The 19,855-nt window shown below is 40.5% G+C and overlaps 1 protein-coding gene across 1 annotated transcript in view; it reads right to left on the bottom strand.

The window, feature by feature from the left end:
* Positions 1-1,379: 1,379 nt before the first annotated feature.
* Positions 1,380-19,855, bottom strand: part of LOC128648085 (putative nuclease HARBI1) — a 40,788-nt gene continuing 22,312 nt past the window's right edge. The window contains exon 4 of the mRNA XM_053700752.1: positions 1,380-2,466. Coding sequence (XP_053556727.1) covers positions 2,465-2,466 — 2 coding nt within the window. The 3' untranslated portion in view covers positions 1,380-2,464. The remainder of the gene's footprint in view (positions 2,467-19,855) is intronic.

The raw sequence follows: 19,855 nt of genomic DNA, 5'->3' as shown, positions 1-19,855 counted from the left end.
GTCTTGCTCAGGAACTCCAGGAATTGCAGCCAATCAGGAGCGCCATTTGCACAAACCCACCAAACACCAGTGATTTTTTGCTTTAATAGAGTTAGACACATCATATTTCTTTACTAACCCTGCTTAACAAATTAGAGCATGTCATTTTTTAAATAAATATTTGCTTTAAAACTTGGGTTTCACTACCATAGTTTTCTATTCCTAACATAAGAGTATTTTACATATTTCCATTATTAAACTTAGGGTATGAGTGTACTACCCTTCCCAAAAACCAAAAAGATGCTCAAGTCGAAAGGGTTGGCGCTGATCCAGCAGGGGTTTAAGCTTCTTTTCAAACTGAAGACCGATTCTAGGAGAGAAACCACAAAAGCTTAGTACTTCTAACACCCTCTCTTCATTATATGGAAAATAATCACAGGGAGTCAGGATATTAGGAATCAAGTTGTTTTTTCAACAAAGTTCCAAACAGTGAAGCAGCAACTTTTAAAAAATTGTTTTTTTTTTGTTACAGAGTAACGTGTGTGCTCTAATTGTAACAAAGGCTCAATGCGTTTCAGTGAATAAATCGCCTTTCTCAACACTAAACGTGCTGAGCCTTTGTAACTATTTGAGCTTACTTTTATGTTTTTACTGTAAAATAAAACGTTTAAAAGGAGCTGATTCACTGTTTGGCAACTTTGTGGAACAAACAACTTGATTCCTGATATCCGGACTCCCTGCGACTATTTTCCATATAGCGCATCTAGAGTGTTAGACATACTACACTATTGTGGTTCTCAACTCGCAATGTAGCAGCTTCAGTGATTTTATATGCATTGGGCCCGACCTAGAAGAGCTCATCGCCCCTATTGGAGCTACACCTTAAGACTTTGTTCGTGTGCCATTTCGAACCTGTGCAAAGTGCCAGTTGACGGAGTCATGTGCCGAGGGTATAGCTATCTGGACAGCTACAAAAGGCCCAGCAAGCGATTGTGGCACTTTTTAAGTGCCCTATACTCTGCGAATATGATATTTTCTGCCTGCATTTAGACCATGTACCACTGATTTTGCACTATTATGGCGCCTTCTTCTTTCCCACTATTTTCGAGCTATTGTGGTTCGTCTTCTAGAATCTGTCTACAGTTAGGAAACGAAGTTAGAACCCCTACTGGATCAGACCAAACCGTTTCGACTTGTGCTATCTAAAACTGAGTCTCCTTTTATTCCAACCAATCATAGCATGTCCCCGTATATAAGTGCAGCTGCCTATCATTGATTATAGAATTTACTTTGATGTAAAAATATACTCAGGAAATTTAAAAATTCCATATGTGCAGTATCACATCAGGTGACAGAAAAACAATAACGCATTTGTACAAAAATAAAAGAATTTTAAAAACTTTTGGTTTTATAAGCCTTTATATTCAGTGAAATAAACATACAATAAGTTTAAGGTGAAATGTCAGACTCAATAACATCAATCAATACACAAAATATAAATCAAGATGGAAGGAAATGCATAGGGCCAACATGTTGGCATACAAAAGGTAGATGAGACCAATTATCTACAGATTTCATAAACTACAAATATTAATGCATATATGTACATCAATACAAATGGCATTCAGAGTACACTATATTGACTATAGAGTAAACAAGTGTTTAAAAATCTATACACTATTTAGCTAACAATTCTGGAGGACAAGTACATTAGGTATGCTTAAAATAAGAATCTACAAGAGCTTGTAACAAATTGTGCACATTGCAAATGTAAAAAATAAACTACAGTTTAATTTTTCATTTATTGCATTCTAGGAAGACAGATGCACAGACAAACACAAAAAAAGAAAGTGTATAATTTTGCTTATTTTTAAATATCATTGTGCTGATTTTCAGACTCCTAACCAAGCCCTAATGTTTTAGATGTATACTGATGTATACAGACTTCAGATAGCTTCAGTTTGTATAATTAGTCTTTTCATATGAAGGGGAGGGGGGAGGGTTTGCTTTCAGTGGGTGTCCCTGCCTAACCTCATTAACAGTGCTAAATTAGGAGCTTCTAAGCAAGTTTTTAAAAGGTATTATACTGGATTTTTATATCAGTATCTGTGCATAGTATTCTTTATAGTAGTGTCTATTACATGCAGTTAAATGAAAATTGGTGTTTACTGTCCCTTTAATCACTACAGAAAAAGTAAACAAACCTGGTCTGATAATGGAGTTTTAATTAAACAAGTCATACTTCTGATTATCCTAGAATCATTAAATGTTTTGTAACAAGCATTTGCATTACAAAATAGTGTTTTGTTTCCTTACATGGTAGAGCAATTATTCAATGCTAACAATCCCTACAAACTAAACGTATACATTTTAGGTATACAATTCTACATAATTAAGATACACATGACTTTGAAAGTCTCTTATAGGACACGTAGAGTGTAAGCCATCCAATATTATTGAGAACAGATATTCCTGATAATGTGTCTCCTGTAAAAAAAAAAGAAAAAGTTATTTGATTGCATTTGTTTAAAGGACCATGAAATACAGTAGAATTGCATAATCAACAATCGAATTGTAAATTAGCAGTACATTTTTTCTGACAAATTTTAAAACTTACTTAATTTTACCTGCCCCCTATATCATGTGAGAGCCATCAGCCAATCACGGACTCATATACACTGTGAACACTTGCACATGCTCAGTAGCTGGTGCCTCAAAGTGTACATATAAAAAGACTGCACAATTTGATAATGTAAGTAAATTAGAAAGTGTCCTTAAAATGAATGCATCAGGAGTATCAAGCTCATTGTATCTGGGGGCCACTATTGAAGTGTTCTTCTCCCATGGGGGACCACTTGAAATGGACATACTAGAAACTGGATGTGACATTTACCCAAGTAGTAAATGGTAGAAGCTGTAGCCCACAATAGATTACAGTGTATATTTATCTTGTGAGTGCCAAGTGATGTGATCATTCTGGAACTGAATCAAGTTTTTCTAATGGACGGTGATTAACCCGATAGTTACAAAAGACATTTGTAGGCAGGATTATTATTATCAGTTATTTGTAGAACGCCAACAGATTCCTCAGTGCTATAAACATAGGCATTATATGCAGGTAACATTTATATGGAACAAGTGGGTAGAGGGCCCTGCCAAGAGTTGCACTGTTGTAGTCAGCTCTCATGAAGGTGATCTACAAACAGCTGGGCTCATAGCTTTACATGCTAAGGGGATAACAAAGGAGGAGAGGAACTGAGGTTAGAAAAAAAGGTTAGTGTAGGTTGTATGCATCCCTGAACAGTAGAGTTTTTAAGGAGCGCTTGAAACTTTCAAAACTAGAGGAGAGTCTGGTGGAGATAGGCAGAGTTCCACAAAATAGAGGCCAGTATGGAGAAGTCCTGTAGAGGAATAAAATGCTTTTATTTGTTAGCTAGAAACGGTAATGCACAAATGAGATGCTCTATTATTGGGATTGATCACCATCCTTTAGAAAAGCTAATCAAATGATTTGTCTACAAAAATTTGTATAGACTTTAATGGTGAATTCTGTAGAAAAATCACAGAATGTGATGGACCCCTATATGTTTATTCTCTGCAAAAGAAGTTGACCACGTATGAAAAGTTCTGCTTGGAAAGCACAAACATTGGGACTCCAAGTAAGAAAACACTAGTGATTGGTGGCTATGTGAGACCATCCTGATTGGCTCACCAACTGTGTTCCAATAACCTCATCATAGGGATTAAAGGGACATAAAACACTAAGGAACAGATTACAAGTGGTGCGTTAATTAACGCTCCTGCTCAAGCGTTAATTGTACTAGAAGTAATCTTTTTTCCCACGTCAGGTTGCACTCGAATTGAAAGTAAACGTTTTCGTGCACTAACCCAACGAGCAAAAAAGCCAGTTAGAATATCCCGTGCACATTCACGTGTTCACCCATAGAAGTGAATGGAGCAAAAAAAGTGCAACGCGCAAGCATAAAAATATGATTTTTTTACATTCCAGTCTTCTTCACATAGCAAATAAATATTTATATATATATCTGATGTTTTTTTTGTACAATATGTATCTATACCTATATTAATTATATACAGAGGCTTTGGTGGACTCTGGCAGTGCCTTAACTCTAGTGTCAGGAGATTTAGTGGAACAATCACAGTTGCAAAAAAATAAGACAATAGGGGTACTGTGTATTCATGGGTGTACTGTTACTTATCCTACTGCTGTTATAAGTGTCTCTATTCTTGGGAAATTAATACAAATAACTGCTGTAGTGGTACCTAGGCTGCCCTATCCCTTGGTTATAGGAAGAAACTTTCCAGAGTTTCACACCCTAATACAGTCTAAACTTACTGCTAAACAAGGATAGTCAGAGGTTGAAGCAGGGGATAGGAGTCTACATGAAGTTTTCCTTTTTATTCACCCTGATTTGTATGCATCCAGTCCCAAAAGGGGTAAATCTAGAAAAGAGCGCAGGAAGAGTAAATACAGATTTAATAAAGCCCTTAATGAAGTTTTGTTAAATGAGCAGGGAAAACGTAGTAATAAAGGCATGGCCACTCAGTGCACAGAATCTGAAGTAGATCAGGGAAGTGAAATTACTGAAAATATTCCCTGTGAACTAGACATTATTAGCAGTAGCTTTGGGCGAGAACAAGCTAATGAACCCTTGCTACACCATGCAAGGAGCAGGGTAGTAGAGGTTAATGGAGCACCTGTAGAAGGTCAAACGTGTATACCCATATTTTATGGTTAAAAATTACCTTCTGTACCGAGTAATATCAGAGGAAGGTCAAGAGATAGAACAACTAGTTGTGCCTTCCTCAAAAACTAGGAAGGTGTTAGATTTTGCACATTCACACCTTTTGGGTGGACATCTAGGGGTAGAGAAAACTCAGGAAAGGGTCCTGAGGAGGTTCTATTGGCCAGGGGTTTACGAAGAAATAAAGAGATATTGTGCTTCCTGCCCAGAATGCCAACTGTCATCCTCAAAACCCAAGTTAAGGGCTCCAATTATACCCCTCCCAATTATTGATGTACCATTTGATAGGATTGGGATGGACTTGGTAGGCCCATTAGAGAAATCAGCTCGTGGTCACAATACGTTCTTGTGTTTGCAGATTATGCAACTCGATACCCTGAGGCCATTCCACTACTTAAGGCTAATGCTAAAAATATAGCAAAAGAATTGGTACAAGTATTTTCACGGGTTGGGATCCCAATGGATATTTTAAATGACCAAGGTACTCCTTTGGTTTCCCGTCTCATGAAAGAGTTGTGCCAGTTATTTAAAATACAGGCTTTGAAAACCTCGGTATATCACCCACAGACAGATGGGCTAGTAGAGAGGTTTAACCGCACACTTAAGGGGATGTTAAGGAAAGTTGTAAGTAGAGATGGGAAGGATTGGGATCAACTGCTTCCTTACTTATTGTTTGCAGTCCGTGAAATTCCCCAGAGCTCAACTGGTTTTTCTCCTTTTGAACTTTTGTATGGTCGACATCCGAGAGGTATGTTGGACATACTAAAGGAAACTTGGGAAGAACAGGGAGTACCAGGTACTAATGTGGTGCAGCATATAGAGAAAATGCAGGAGCGAATGGCTCACGTTTTCCCCCTGGTTCGCCAATATATGGAAAAAGCTCAGGATACTCAAAAATTTTATTATAATAAGAGTGCTACTGTAAGGCAATTTAAACAGGGTGACAGGGTAATGGTTTTGGTTCCTACAGCTGAGAGTAAGCTTTTGGCTCATTGGCAGGGACCTTATGAAATTATAGAAAAGGTAAGCCCTGTGAATTATAAAGTTAGTCAGCCTGACAGACATAGGAAAGAGCAAATATTCCACATAAATCTTCTTAAGCCATGGAGGGATAGAGAAACATTACTAGCCCAGTTAGATAATACTGGGGCTGAGCCTCAAGTCTCATAACAAGTAGTGACTATTTCACCAGAGCTAACACCGGAACAAGTAAAGGAAGTTAAGGAAATGATGGAGAGGAATAAGGATGTTTTCTTGCCTATGCCAGGCAGAACACACGAAATTGCCCATGATATTGTTACTGAGCCTGGAGTAACACTTAAATTAAAACCCTAAGGAGGCTGTACGGGCATAGGTTAGGAAAATGCTTGAATTAGATGTGATAGAAGAATCACATAGTAATTGGTCTAGCCCAATTGTTTTGGTACCTAAACCGGATGGTTCTATACGATTTTGTAATGATTTTAGGAAATTAAATGAAGTGTCAAAGTTTGATGCCTACCCAATGCCACGGGTTGATGAACTGGTAGAGAGGCTAGCTAAGGCCAGATTTCTTTCTACATTGGATTTAACAAAAGGGTATTGGCAGATACCCCTCACTAAGCATGCCCGAGAGAAAACTGCCTTTGTAACCCCAGATGGTTTATTTCAATATAAGGTGATGCCTTTGGTCTCCATGGAGCTCCAGCCACTTTTCAGAGGCTCATGGATAAATTATTAAGACCCCATGTGCACTATGCCGCTGTGTACTTGGATGATGTCATAATCCATAGCACAGACTGGGACTCTCATTTGCAGAAAGTAGAGGCAGTGGTAGACACCCTTAGGAAAGCTAGATTAACTGCCAACCCCTCCAAATGTTTTCTTGGATTGGCAGAGGCTAAGTATAGGTTATGTAGTGGGAAGCGACTATACAGAATTGGCCCAGGCCTCTTAGGAAGAAGCAGGTTAGAGCTTTCTTGGGACTTGTTGGCTACTACTGCAGGTTCATACCCCATTTTGCGACCAGAGCTGCTCCTCTCACAAACCTAATTAAAGCCAGAAGTCCAGACACAGTAAGGTGGGACAGAGAGGCAGAGGAGGCCTTTATGGACCTTCGTTCAACATTGTGTGAGCAACCCGTCCTCGTGGCACCTAACTTTGATAAAGAGTTTTTCTTACAGACAGATGCCTCTGAGGTCGGTTTGGGTGCTGTACTGTCACAGTACATAGGCGAGGAAGAACACCCAGTGCTATATCTAAGCAGGAAATTGTTGCCTCGAGAACAGCGCTATGCTGTTATAGAAAAAGAGTGCTTAGCTATTAAGTGGGCTATGGAGACTCTAAAGTATTATTTACTGGGAAGGCGCTTCACCCTTGTCACTGACCATGCTCTGTTAAAATGGATGCACACCAACAGAGATAGAAACTTACGAGTCACTAGATGATTTTTGTCCTTGCAACCATTTACTTTTGTAGTGAAGCACAGAGCTGGTTTGCTCCATGGTAATGCTGATGCACTGTCTCGTGTGCATGGGCTTCTTGCAGCAGTCGCTTCACACACTGGTGTTGCGCTGGGGAGGGGGATGTGTGACAGGGTGAGAGAAGGAGTGTATGTTAGCAGGAGATTAGAAAGTTCACTTTTTCCCTCTAACAAACTGTTAATTTGTTAGTAGCTCACCACAGCTGATTCTGGTTAAATCATTTGGATCCTTTATAAGCAGTTCTGTAGAGGGAATCAGTGTCTCATTGTGCAGGCTACTCCAGAGAGGGAGGATTTGAGACCTTGCTGCATGTCTGAATATATAGCTGGTAGAAACAAGAGACTGGTGAGCAAACTTTGTTCTATTCTGCTTATTTTGATTTGTTTCGTTAACTGGGATCAGCTTAGCTGCCCAGTACTGGCTAGTAAGGAAATATTGCATGTATAGTTAGTCTCCTAAAAAGGAGTAGGATTTTGTTTGTTTTATGTTTGTTTTAAAGGGGAAGTATACCCCATGTTTAAAACTGCTGATAAAAATAAAACAGCCTAAACCACTATATTTTGTGCTGAAGTGACCATTCCTGCAAGGGCTTTGTCACAATATATATATATATATATATATATATATATATATATATATATATATATATATATATATATATATATATATATATAAACCAGTGGTCTCAAAGTACTGGCCCCCAGGGCCAAATGAGGCCCTCAAGATAGTTTATTTCCAATGTTTCACTGTTTATTCCCCATCAGAGACATTTAAAACACTTATAATATGCTGTTACTATTTTTGTATGTTTTTATGTATATTTTTTATATGATTTATACTAACTGGTCTATTTTTGACCTTTTTAGGGTACCCTATTTCTTGTTTATAGTACAATAAATGTTTATTTTTAATATAGATTGATGCTTTAGCCGCCTTGGCGCTCCCTTTTTTCTTGTATTATTGCTATTAACTTTTGATTTCATTAGGGATCTCTTTTGGGGAGCTTGTGTCATTTTGTGTAGGTGCTGAGTATATATATCTTTTTCTAAAATAGATTCAACAAGGTGTTGGAAACATTCCTCAGACATTTTGGTCCATATTTACATGATAGCATCACGCAGTTGCTGCAGATTTGTCTGCTGCACATCCATGATGCGAATCTCCCGTTCCACCACATCCCAAAAGTGTTTTATTGGATTGAGATCTGGTGACTGCGGAGGTCATTGAGGTACAGTGAACTCATTGTCATGTTTAAGAAACCAGTTTGAGATGATTTGAGCTTTGTGACATGGTGCATTATCCTGCTGGAAGTAGCCATCAGAAGAAGGGATGGACATGGTCAGCAACAATACTCAGGTAGGCTGTGGCATTTAAATGATGCTAAATTGGTACTAAGGGGCCAAAAGTGTGCCAAGAAAATATCCCCCACACCCCTACACCACCACCACCAGCTTGAACGGTTGATACAAGGCAGGATGGATCTATGCTTTTATGTCGTTTATGCCAAATTCCGACCTTACCATCTAAATGTTGTAGCTGAAATTGGGACTCATCAGACCAGGCAACATTTTTCCAATCTTCCATTGTCCAATCTTGGTGAGCCTGTGTTCAAAATTTAGCCTCAGTTTCCTGTTCTTAGCTGACAGGAGTGGCCTCGCTGTTGTCTTCTGCTGCTGTAGCCCATCTGCTTCAAGGTTCAACGTGTTGTGCGTTCAGAGATGGTATTCTGCATACTTTGGTTGTAATGAGTGGTTATTTGAGTTACTGTTGCCTTTCTATCATCTCAAACCAATCTGCCCATTCTCCTCTGACCTCTGACATCAACAAGGCATTGTCGTCCACACAACTGCCGGTCACTGGATATTTTCTCTTTTTTGGACCATTCTCTGTAAACCCTAGAGATGGTTGTGCATGAAAATCCCAGTAGATCAGCAGTTTTTTAAATAATTAGACCAACCCGTCTGGCACCAACAACCATGCCATGTTCAAAGTCACTTAAATCACCTTTCTTCCCCATTTTGATGCTCGGTTTGAATTTCAGCAAGTCGTCTTCACCACGTCTAGATGCCTAAATGCATTGAGTTGCTACCATGTAAGCAATTTGTTTTACCAAGCAATTGAACAGGTGTACCTAATAAAGTGGCAGGAGAGTGTATATTTATTATTATCAGGTATTTGTAGAGCGCCAACAGATTCTGCAGTGCTGTGTATATATATATATATATATAAATATATATATATATATATATATATATATATATATATATATATATATATATATATAAAACACACAGAGAAAGTCCAGCACTCACTTACAAGCTCTCAGCTAAGATTTAAAAGCAAAAATGTAAAGGTTAGTTACCGCATCTGGCCAAATGGGACAAGCCCAGGTACCACGTCAAGGTCATTTCCAATACCTGGGACCCTAAAACAGCTACACAATGCAAGCTCTCAAATCCAAACAAACTGGGAACAAGGGAAGGGTGCACAGGCTTATGTAATCACCCTAGACATATACAAAACACGGAAGGGGACTGCACTCTCATACCAGACCGGGTACACATCCAATGACCCTGCAACATGCTCAGCCCTGGGTGCTCACGGGCACTCACAGGAAGCTGTGCTGTCCCCAGAGTCACAGGCAGTTAACCCCAGACAGGTCTGGGTGCAAGAACCATAGGGAAAATTAGAAAACAAATTATTGGAAAGGACCTTGATGTGGTACCTGGGCTTGTCCCATTTGGCAAGATGCGGTAACTAACCTTTCCATTTTTGCTTTTAAATCTTAGCTGAGAGCTTGTAAGTGAGTGCTGGACTTTCTCTGTGTGTTGTATTAATTTGTTTTGTAATTTTCCCTATGGTTCTTGCACCCAGACCTGTATGGGGTTAACTGCCTGTGACTCTGGAGACAGCACAGCTTCCTGTGAGTGCCCGTGAGCACCCAGGGCTGAGCATGTTGCAGGGTCATGGGATGTGTACCCGGTCCGGTATGAAAGTGCAGTCCCCTTCCGTGTTTTGTATATGTCTAGGGTGATTACATAAGCCTGTGCACCCTTCCCTTGTTCACAGTTTGTTTGGATTTGAGAGCTTGCATTGTGTGGCTGTTTTAGGGTCCCAGGTATTGGAAAGGACCTTGACGTCTTACCTGGGCTTGTCCCATTTGGCCAGATGCGGTAACTAATCTTTCCATTTTTGCTTTTAAATCTTAGCTGAGAGCTTGTAAGTGAGTGCTGGACTTTCTCTGTGTGTTGTATTAATTTGTTTTGCAATTTTCCCTATGGTTCTGGCATCCAGACCTGTCTGGGGTTAACTGCCTGTGACTCTGGGGACAGCACAGCTTCCTGTGAGTGCCCGTGAGCACCCAGGGCTGAGCATGTTGCAGGGTCATGGGATGTGTACCCAGTCCGGTATGAAAGTTCAGTCCCCTTCCGTGTTTTGTATATGTCTAGGGTGATTACATAAGCCTGTGCACCCTTCCCTTGTTCACAGTTTGTTTGGATTTGAGAGCTTGCATTGTGTGGCTGTTTTAGGGTCCCAGGTATTGGAAAGGACCTTGACGTGGTACCTGGGCTTGTCCCATTTGGCCAGATGCGGTAACTAATCTTTCCATTTTTGCTTTTAAATCTTAGCTGAGAGCTTGTAAGTGAGTGCTGGACTTTCTCTGTGTGTTGTATTAATTTGTTTTGCAATTTTCCCTATGGTTCTTGCATCCAAACCTGTCTGGGGTTAACTGCCTGTGACTCTGGGGACAGCACAGCTTCCTGTGAGTGCCCGTGAGCACCCAGGGCTGAGCATGTTGCAGGGTCATGGGATGTGTACCCGGTCCGGTATGAAAGTGTAGTCCCCTTCCGTGTTTTGTATATGTCTAGGGTGATTACATAAGCCTGTGCACGCTTCCCTTGTTCCCAGTTTGTTTGGATTTGAGAGCTTGCATTGTGTGGCTGTTTTAGGATCCCAGGTATTGGAAAGGACCTTGACGTGGTACCTGGGCTTGTCCCATTTGGCCAGATGCGGTAACTAATCTTTCCATTTTTGCTTTTAAATCTTAGCTGAGAGCTTGTAAGTGAGTGCTGGACTTTCTCTGTGTGTTGTATTAATTTGTTTTGTAATTTTCCCTATGGTTCTTGCACCCAGACCTGTCTGGGGTTAACTGCCTGTGACTCTGGAGACAGCACAGCTTCCTGTGAGTGCCCGTGAGCGCCCAGGGCTGAGCATGTTGCAGGGTCATGGGATGTGTACCCGGTCCGGTATGAAAGAGTAGTCCCCTTCCGTGTTTTGTATATGTCTAGGGTGATTACATAAGCCTGTGCACGCTTCCCTTGTTCACAGTTCGTTTGGATTTGAGAGCTTGCATTGTGTGGCTGTTTTAGGGTCCCAGGTATTGGAAAGGACCTTGACGTGGTACCTGGGCTTGTCCCATTTGGCCAGATGCGGTAACTAATCTTTCCATTTTTGCTTTTAAATCTTAACTGGGAGCTTGTAAGTGAGTGCTGGACTTTCTCTGTGTGTTGTATTAATTTGTTTTGTAATTTTCCCTATGGTTCTTGCACCCAGATCTGTCTGGGGTTAACTGCCTGTGACTCTGGGGACAGCACAGCTTCCTGTGAGTGCCCGTGAGCACCCAGGGCTGAGCATGTTGCAGGGTCATGGGCACTCACAGGAAGCTGTGCTGTCCCCAGAGTCACAGGCAGTTAACCCCAGACAGGTCTGGGTGCAAGAACCATAGGGAAAATTACAAAACAAATTAATACAACACACAGAGAAAGTTCAGCACTCACAAGCTCTCAGCTAAGATTTAAAAGCAAAAATGTAAAGGTTAGTTAGCGCATCTGGCCAAATGGGACAAGCCCAGGTACCACGTCAAGGTCATTTCCAATACCTGGGACCCTAAAACAGCTACACAATGCAAGCTCTCAAATCCAAACAAACTGGGAACAAGGGAAGGGTGCACAGGCTTATGTAATCACCCTAGACATATACAAAACACGGAAGGGGACTGCACTCTCATACCGGACCGGGTACACATCCAATGACCCTGCAACATGCTCAGCCGTGGGTGCTCACGGGCACTCACAGGAAGCTGTGCTGTCCCCAGAGTCACAGGCAGTTAACCCCAGACAGGTCTGGGTGCAAGAACCATAGGGAAAATTACAAAACAAATTATTGGAAAGGACCTTGACGTGGTACCTGGGCTTGTCCCATTTGGCAAGATTCGGTAACTAACCTTTCCATTTTTGCTTTTAAATCTTAGCTGGGAGCTTGTAAGTGAGTGCTCGACTTTCTCTGTGTGTTGTATTAATTTGTTTTGTAATTTTCCCTATGGTTCTTGCACCCAGACCTGTCTGGGGTTAACTGCCTGTGACTCTGGAGACAGCACAGCTTCCTGTGAGTGCCCGTGAGCACCCAGGGCTGAGCATGTTGCAGGGTCATGGGATGTGTACCCGGTCCGGTATGAAAGTGCAGTCCCCTTCCGTGTTTTGTATATGTCTAGGGTGATTACATAAGCCTGTGCACCCTTCCCTTGTTCACAGTTTGTTTGGATTTGAGAGCTTGCATTGTGTGGCTGTTTTAGGGTCCCAGGTATTGGAAAGGACCTTGACGTGGTACCTGGGCTTGTCCCATTTGGCCAGATGCGGTAACTAATCTTTCCATTTTTGCTTTTAAATCTTAGCTGATAGCTTGTAAGTGAGTGCTGGACTTTCTCTGTGTGTTGTATTAATTTGTTTTGTAATTTTCCCTATGGTTCTTGCACCCAGACCTGTCTGGGGTTAACTGCCTGTGACTCTGGAGACAGCACAGCTTCCTGTGAGTGCCCGTGAGCACCCAGGGCTGAGCATGTTGCAGGGTCATGGGATGTGTACCCGGTCCGGTATGAAAGTGCAGTCCCCTTCCGTGTTTTGTATATGTCTAGGGTGATTACATAAGCCTGTGCACGCTTCCCTTGTTCACAGTTTGTTTGGATTTGAGAGCTTGCATTGTGTGGCTGTTTTAGGGTCCCAGGTATTGGAAAGGACCTTGACGTCGTACCTGGGCTTGTCCCATTTGGCCAGATGCGGTAACTAATCTTTCCATTTTTGCTTTTAAATCTTAGCTGAGAGCTTGTAGTGAGTGCTGGAACTTTCTCTGTGTGTTGTATTAATTTGTTTTGCTAATTTTCCCTATGGTTCTTGCATCCAGACCTGTCTGGGGTTAACTGCTTGTGACTCTGGGGACAGCACAGCTTCCTGTGAGTGCCCGTGAGCACCCAGGGCTGAGCATGTTGCAGGGTCATGGGATGTGTACCCGGTCCGGTATGAGAGTGCAGTCCCCTTCCGTGCTTTATATATATACATACTGCTCTCATGGATATCAAACAATTGCAAACACAACACAGGTTTATAAATTTTTTATATATATATATATATCTTTGTTAACCCCCTTAACAATCACAACGTACCCTGTACATCGCTGGTTGTTAAGGGATTGTCTGGGTATAATAACGTTGATCTTGCACCCGCGGCAAGAATGTACTATTAGACCCTCCCCTCCCTCCTGAAGGCTTGCTAAATTTGCATGGTCTCACCACTGATGGCGTGACCATGATATTATAAGACACCCCCATAGAAAGGCCAGCGAAGTACAGGGGTTAAATATATGTGTGGCACAATTATTGGCACCCTTTTAGTCAATACATTGTGCTACTTCCCTTTGCCAAGATAACAGCTATGAGTCTTCTCCTTTAATGCCTGGTGAGGTTGGATAATACATGACAAGGGATTTGAGACCATTCTTCCATACAGAATCTCTCAAGATATTTCAAATTTCGAGGCCGACGCTGGTGAACTCTCCTCTAGAGTTCACCCACAGGTTTTCTATGGGGTTAGACAGGGATGGCCATGGCAGAACCTTGGTTTTGTGGTCAGTAAAACATTTTTATGTTGATTTTGATGTATGTTTTGGATCATTGTCCTGCTGGAAGATCCAACCACGGCCCATGTTAAGCTTTCTGCCAGAGACAGTCAGGTGTTGATATTTGATAGAGTCCATAATGCCATGTATCCTAAAAATATGTCCAGGTACTCCAACAGAAAAACAGCCCCAAAACATTAAAGAACCACTACCATATTTAACAGTGGGCATGAGGTGCTGGTGTTTATTGCCAAAAAGCTCTATTTTGATTTCATCTGACCATAGAACCCAATCCCATTTGAAGTTCCAGTAGTGTCTAGCATACTGAAGAGTTTGTTTTTGGATGAGAGTAAAGGCTTTTTTATTGAAACCCTTCAAAACAACTTGTGGTGATGTAGGTGATGTCGGAATGTAGTTTTGGAGAATTTCTGACCCCCAAGATGCAACTAACTTCTGCAATTCTCCAGCTGTGATCCGTAGAGATATTTTGGCCACTCGAACCACGTTGAGACAATATAGAGACGCGTCCTCTTCCAGGTTGATTCATAACATTTCCAGGTGACTGGAATGTCTTAATTATTGCCATTTTTCTATTTTCTTTTAGCCGCTTCCCATTTTGTGAAGCTCAATAACCTTTTGCTGCACATCACAGCTATATTCCTTGGTCTTACCTATTGAGATGAATGACTAAGGGAATTTGGCCTATGTTACCTCATATTTATACCTCTGTGAAACAGGAAGTCCTGGTTGAACAATTTACTGTTCCTTGTCACCCAGGTACTAAAAAACTACTTCAAATAAATTTTTCTCATATGAATTCATAGGAATGTGAATAATTGTGCCACACATATATTTAACAAAGTTTTTTTTTTTTTATAAACCTGTATAGTGTTTGAAATTGTGTGATATCCATGAGAGCAGATTATTTTGTGTATTGCTTGATCAAAAGTTTAAACAATAAAGACAAGTTTTCACAGCCTTCTTTGCTCATATTTACCAATATTAGTGGAGGGCACTGTACATGATTATATAGGTATAGATCTGTACACATATATATAGGAATATCTATTTAGAAATACCTATTCTGTTATGTGCAGAACATAGGAATGTGAAATATTTACAATAAATACATAGTTAAAACCTTTATTAAAAATGAATATTGCATAAATATGCTTAAACGTGTTTTCATTTACGTAACTACAAAGGGCTCCAAAGTACTTATATGTATGTCTATATATACAGTATGTACATATGTATTTATATTTGTATATACATTATCTCCCAAAAGTGAGTACACCCCTCACATTTTTGTAAATATTTTATTATTTATATATTTTCATGTGACAACAGCAACACTGAAGAACTGACACTTTGCTACAATGTAAAGTAGTGAGTGTACAGCCTGAATAACAGTGTAAATTTGCTGTCCCCTCAAAATAACTCAACACACAGCAATTAATGTCTAAACTGTTGGCAACAAAAGTGAGTACACCCCTAAGTGGAAATGTCCAAATTGGGCCCAAAGTGTCAATATTCTGTGTGACCACCATTATTTTCCAGCTCTGCCTTAACCCTCTTGGGCATGGAGTTCACCAGAGCTTCACAGGTTTCCACTGGAGTCCTCTTCCACTCCTCCATGACGACATCACAGAGCTGGTGGATGTTAGAGACCTTGAACTCCACCACCTTCCGTTTGAGTATGCCCCACAGATGCTCTGGAGACATGCTTGGCCAGTCCATCACCTTTACCCTCAGCTTCTTTAGCAAGGCAGTGGTTGTCTTGGAGGTGTGTTTGGAGTCATTATCATGTTGGAAATACCGCCCTGCGGCCCAGTCTCTGAAGGGAGGGGATCATGCTCTGCTTTAGTATGTCACAGTACATGTTGGCATTCATGGTTCCCTCAATGAACTGTAGATCCTCAGTGCCGGCAGCACTCATGCAGGCCCAGACCATGACACTCCCACCACCATGCTTGACTGTAGGCAAGACACACTTGTCTTTGTACTCCTTACCTAGTTGACGCCACACATGCTTGACACCATCTGAACCAAATAAGTTTATCTTGGTCTCATCGGACCACAGGACATGGTTCCAGTGACTTCCTTCTGGGACAACAGCCATGCAGACCAATTTGATGCAGTGTGCGGTGTATGGTCTGAGAACTGACAGGCTGACCCCACACCCCTTCAACCTCTGCAGCAATGCTGGCAGCACTCATTTCTTCAGTGTTGTCACATAAAAAGATATAATAAAATATTTACAGAAATGTGAGGGGTGTACTCACTTTTGTGAGATACTGTATATATATATATATATATATATGTGTGTGTGTGTGTGTGTGTGTGTGTCTGTAAATACATATATACACACATATAAATACATATGTAGACATATATATGGATCTATATATATATATATATATAATATGTATAATATATATGAAATATACATATACACATACATACACATATTTAGAGATGCATATTTATGTAAAAGCCCTTTACCCGCCTTTTTTACTAACACCTGAGATCTCATATCTTTGAGCCCTTATACATTTTTTTTCAAATTAATTCTTATTAGATAGTGTAACTATACTTTGTAATGTATTTTTTATGTGTTTTGTGCTAAGCAGAGCTCTGAAGTCACGGTAACCATTCTAGCGTAAGCATAATAAAAAAGGTAATTAATTCCACAGTTTTTAAATCATGCCCCAGCAGCCTCTCCAGAATTTTGTTTCTCCAGATTTTGCCAAGCTGGGCGGTACAGGCAATCGGATCTGCACTACCCGCAATATGCAAGTCTATAGCAGCACATCTCTCGTACTGCTGCTAAACTTAAAGGGACAGTCAAGTACAAAAAAAACTTTTTACTTTGTTCTCTTAGTATTCTTAGTTGAAAGCTAATTCTAGGAGGTTCATATGCTAATTTCTTAGAGCTTGAAGACTCCCTCTAATCTGAATGCATTTTGACCACTATAGGGTATTAGTTTATGTGTTTCATATAGATAACATTGAGCTCATGCACGTGAAGTTACCCTGGAGTGAGCACTAATTGGCTAATAAGCAAGTCTGTCAAAAGAACTGAAATAAGGGGGCAGTTTGCAGAGGCTTAGATTCAGGTAAAAAGTGTATTTATATAACTGTGTTGGTTATGCAAAACTGGGGAATGGGTAATAAAGGGATTATCTTTCTTTTTAAACAACACAAATTCTGGTGTTGACTGTCCCTTTAAACATAAGAATTCACAATAACTGACAGTTACAGCAGTGATATTCAATGCTTATTTCTATAGCAGCGCATTCTTGTGTCGCTGCTACACTAAAAGAGATTGGGTGTAGGCTTCCTACTTACTCTAGAGATGCAGCCAGGTGGGGGTGATAGAAAACAAGGAAAATAAAGATTATGTTTCTAGTTTCGTATCACCTGCTGCACCTCTCCAGTCTACTCCAGAAAGTGTATTGTTTAAAAAGATAGATAATCCCTCTATTACCCATTCCCCAGTTTTACATAACCAACACGGTTATATTAATACACTTTTTACCTGTGTGAGTGCCTTGTATCTATGCCTCTGCAGACTGCCCCTTATTTCAGTTCTTTTGACAGACTTGCATTTTAGCCAATCAGTGCCCTCTCATAAATAACTCCATGTGAGTGAGCACAATATTATCTATATGGCACGCATGAACTAACACCCTCTAGCTGTGAAAACTGTCAAATGCATTCAGATATGATGCGGCCTTTAAGGACTTAAAAATTAGCAAATGAGCCTACCTAGGTTTAGCTTTCAACTAAGAATACCAAGAGAACAAAGCAAATTTGATGATAAAAGTAAATAGGGAAGTTGTTTAAAATTGTATGCCCTACCTGAATCATGAAAGTTTAATTTTGACTAGACTGTCCCTTTAAAGGAATAGTCTAGTCAAAATTGAACTTTTATGATTCAAATGGAGCATGCAATTTTAAGCAATTTTCTAAATTACTACTATTATCAATTTTTCTTCGTTCTCTTGCTATCTTTATTTGAATGAAAGTTTAGGAGCCGGGGCATTTTTAGTTCAGCACTTGGGTAGTGCTTGCTGATTGGTGGCTACATTTAGACACCAATCAGAAAGTGCTACCCAGGTTCTGAACCAAAAATGGGCCGGCTCCTATGCTTACATTCTGGCTTTTTCAAATCAAGATACCAAGAGAACGAAGCAAAATTGATAATAGGAGTAAATTAGAATTTTTTTTCTTTCATTATTCAAATAGAGAATACAATTTTAAACAACATTCCAATTTACTTCTATTATCTAATTTGCTTCTTTCTTTAGATATCCTTTGTTTAAGAAATAGCAATGCACATGGGTGAGTCAATCACACAAGGCATCTATGTGCAGCCACCAATCAGCAGCTTCTAAGGCTATCTAGATATGCTTTTCAGCAAAGAAAATCAAGAGAATTGAGCAGATTAGATAATAGAAGTAAATTAGAAAGTTGTTTAAAATTGCACGTTCTTTCTAAATCATGAAAGAAAAAAAATCTGGGTTTAATGTCCCTTTTAAATTGCATGCTCTGGAGGCAGAGCTAGCCTGAGAGGAGTACAGACGTGGAGTGAATGAGCTCCTGCATACTTTTGATAATTTTACATCAAAAAGTGGACTATAGCTGGTTTATTGATGCTGGATATCTAAACTGAGACACTGGTTCTTCGGTGGCACTAAAGGATTGAGGACTATATACTTTGTTCTACTTATTTGGAGAACTAGCACAGACGAATCAGTAACCGCTCATCTGCAGCAGCGGAACCCGGAGTTCAAACAGACAGACCGGCTCCTGCCGACTACAGAGGAGGGGACCGCCTGAAAGTACCGGTGAGTCGGAAGATCACTGAGGGATAAATACCCTAATAGTAGTCACTGCTGGCGATACGGGGCAAAAGAGCGCGAAACAGCGCCATTGCTCTGTGACGTCACGGGCAGCATACCCGGAAGAGACGGAGAGAGCTGGCTCCAACAAGAGACACTGAAAGTAAAAACACACAGCTCAGCTGCTCTCTTAGAGACTGAGAAAATCCCGGTGCACACATAATATAAATAACCTGCTGACACTGAGTAAGAGCAAGAGAGTGGGAACATTACAACCGCAAGGTACAAATTATAACACAGGATCTGATCGCTACGACAGCCTGAACACTGTATCATACTGTATTCCCTTAGACTAACAGCAGCAATCAATTTTTCAACAAGCTCCTATAATGTAACATCGTGCTGTCTGACAAACAAAGGAGATTAATAACTAGAGTTGGGAGAGGGAAAGTCTCTGTGTGCTGTTGCGGCGGTTTGACCTTTGCTGAAAAAAGAAAACAAACACTGTAGATGATCCACAATTTTACTGATTCCCAAACAACAGTGTGCTATATAATATAGACAGACTACCCTACTAAACTGCAGGCTGATATTTGCGTAGCCCAGGTGATCTGGACCCTAGCTGATAACCGGGATATATTACAATATAGCGAAGGGGGAACCCCCCAAATCCTTACTCACTAACCTCTGCAGTGACTTTATACACCTTAGCACTCTAACCACAAGACAGAGGTATACATTCAACTCCCACTAAAAAAGAGTCCTCAAAGCAAAGCTCTACAGGCACATCAGAATCACCTTAACCACTCCTTATCCACATTCCAACGTCTGCTCCTATCACTAAGTGGACATTTAAAAGTTCCCTCCGACAATCAGCTATGACATAGCAGCAGTGTTATAGGAGGACCTCCTG

Source organism: Bombina bombina, chromosome 2, assembly GCF_027579735.1.
Source record: "Bombina bombina isolate aBomBom1 chromosome 2, aBomBom1.pri, whole genome shotgun sequence".
Classification (NCBI taxonomy): domain Eukaryota; kingdom Metazoa; phylum Chordata; class Amphibia; order Anura; family Bombinatoridae; genus Bombina; species Bombina bombina.
This window is presented reverse-complemented; position numbering and strand designations above follow the sequence as displayed.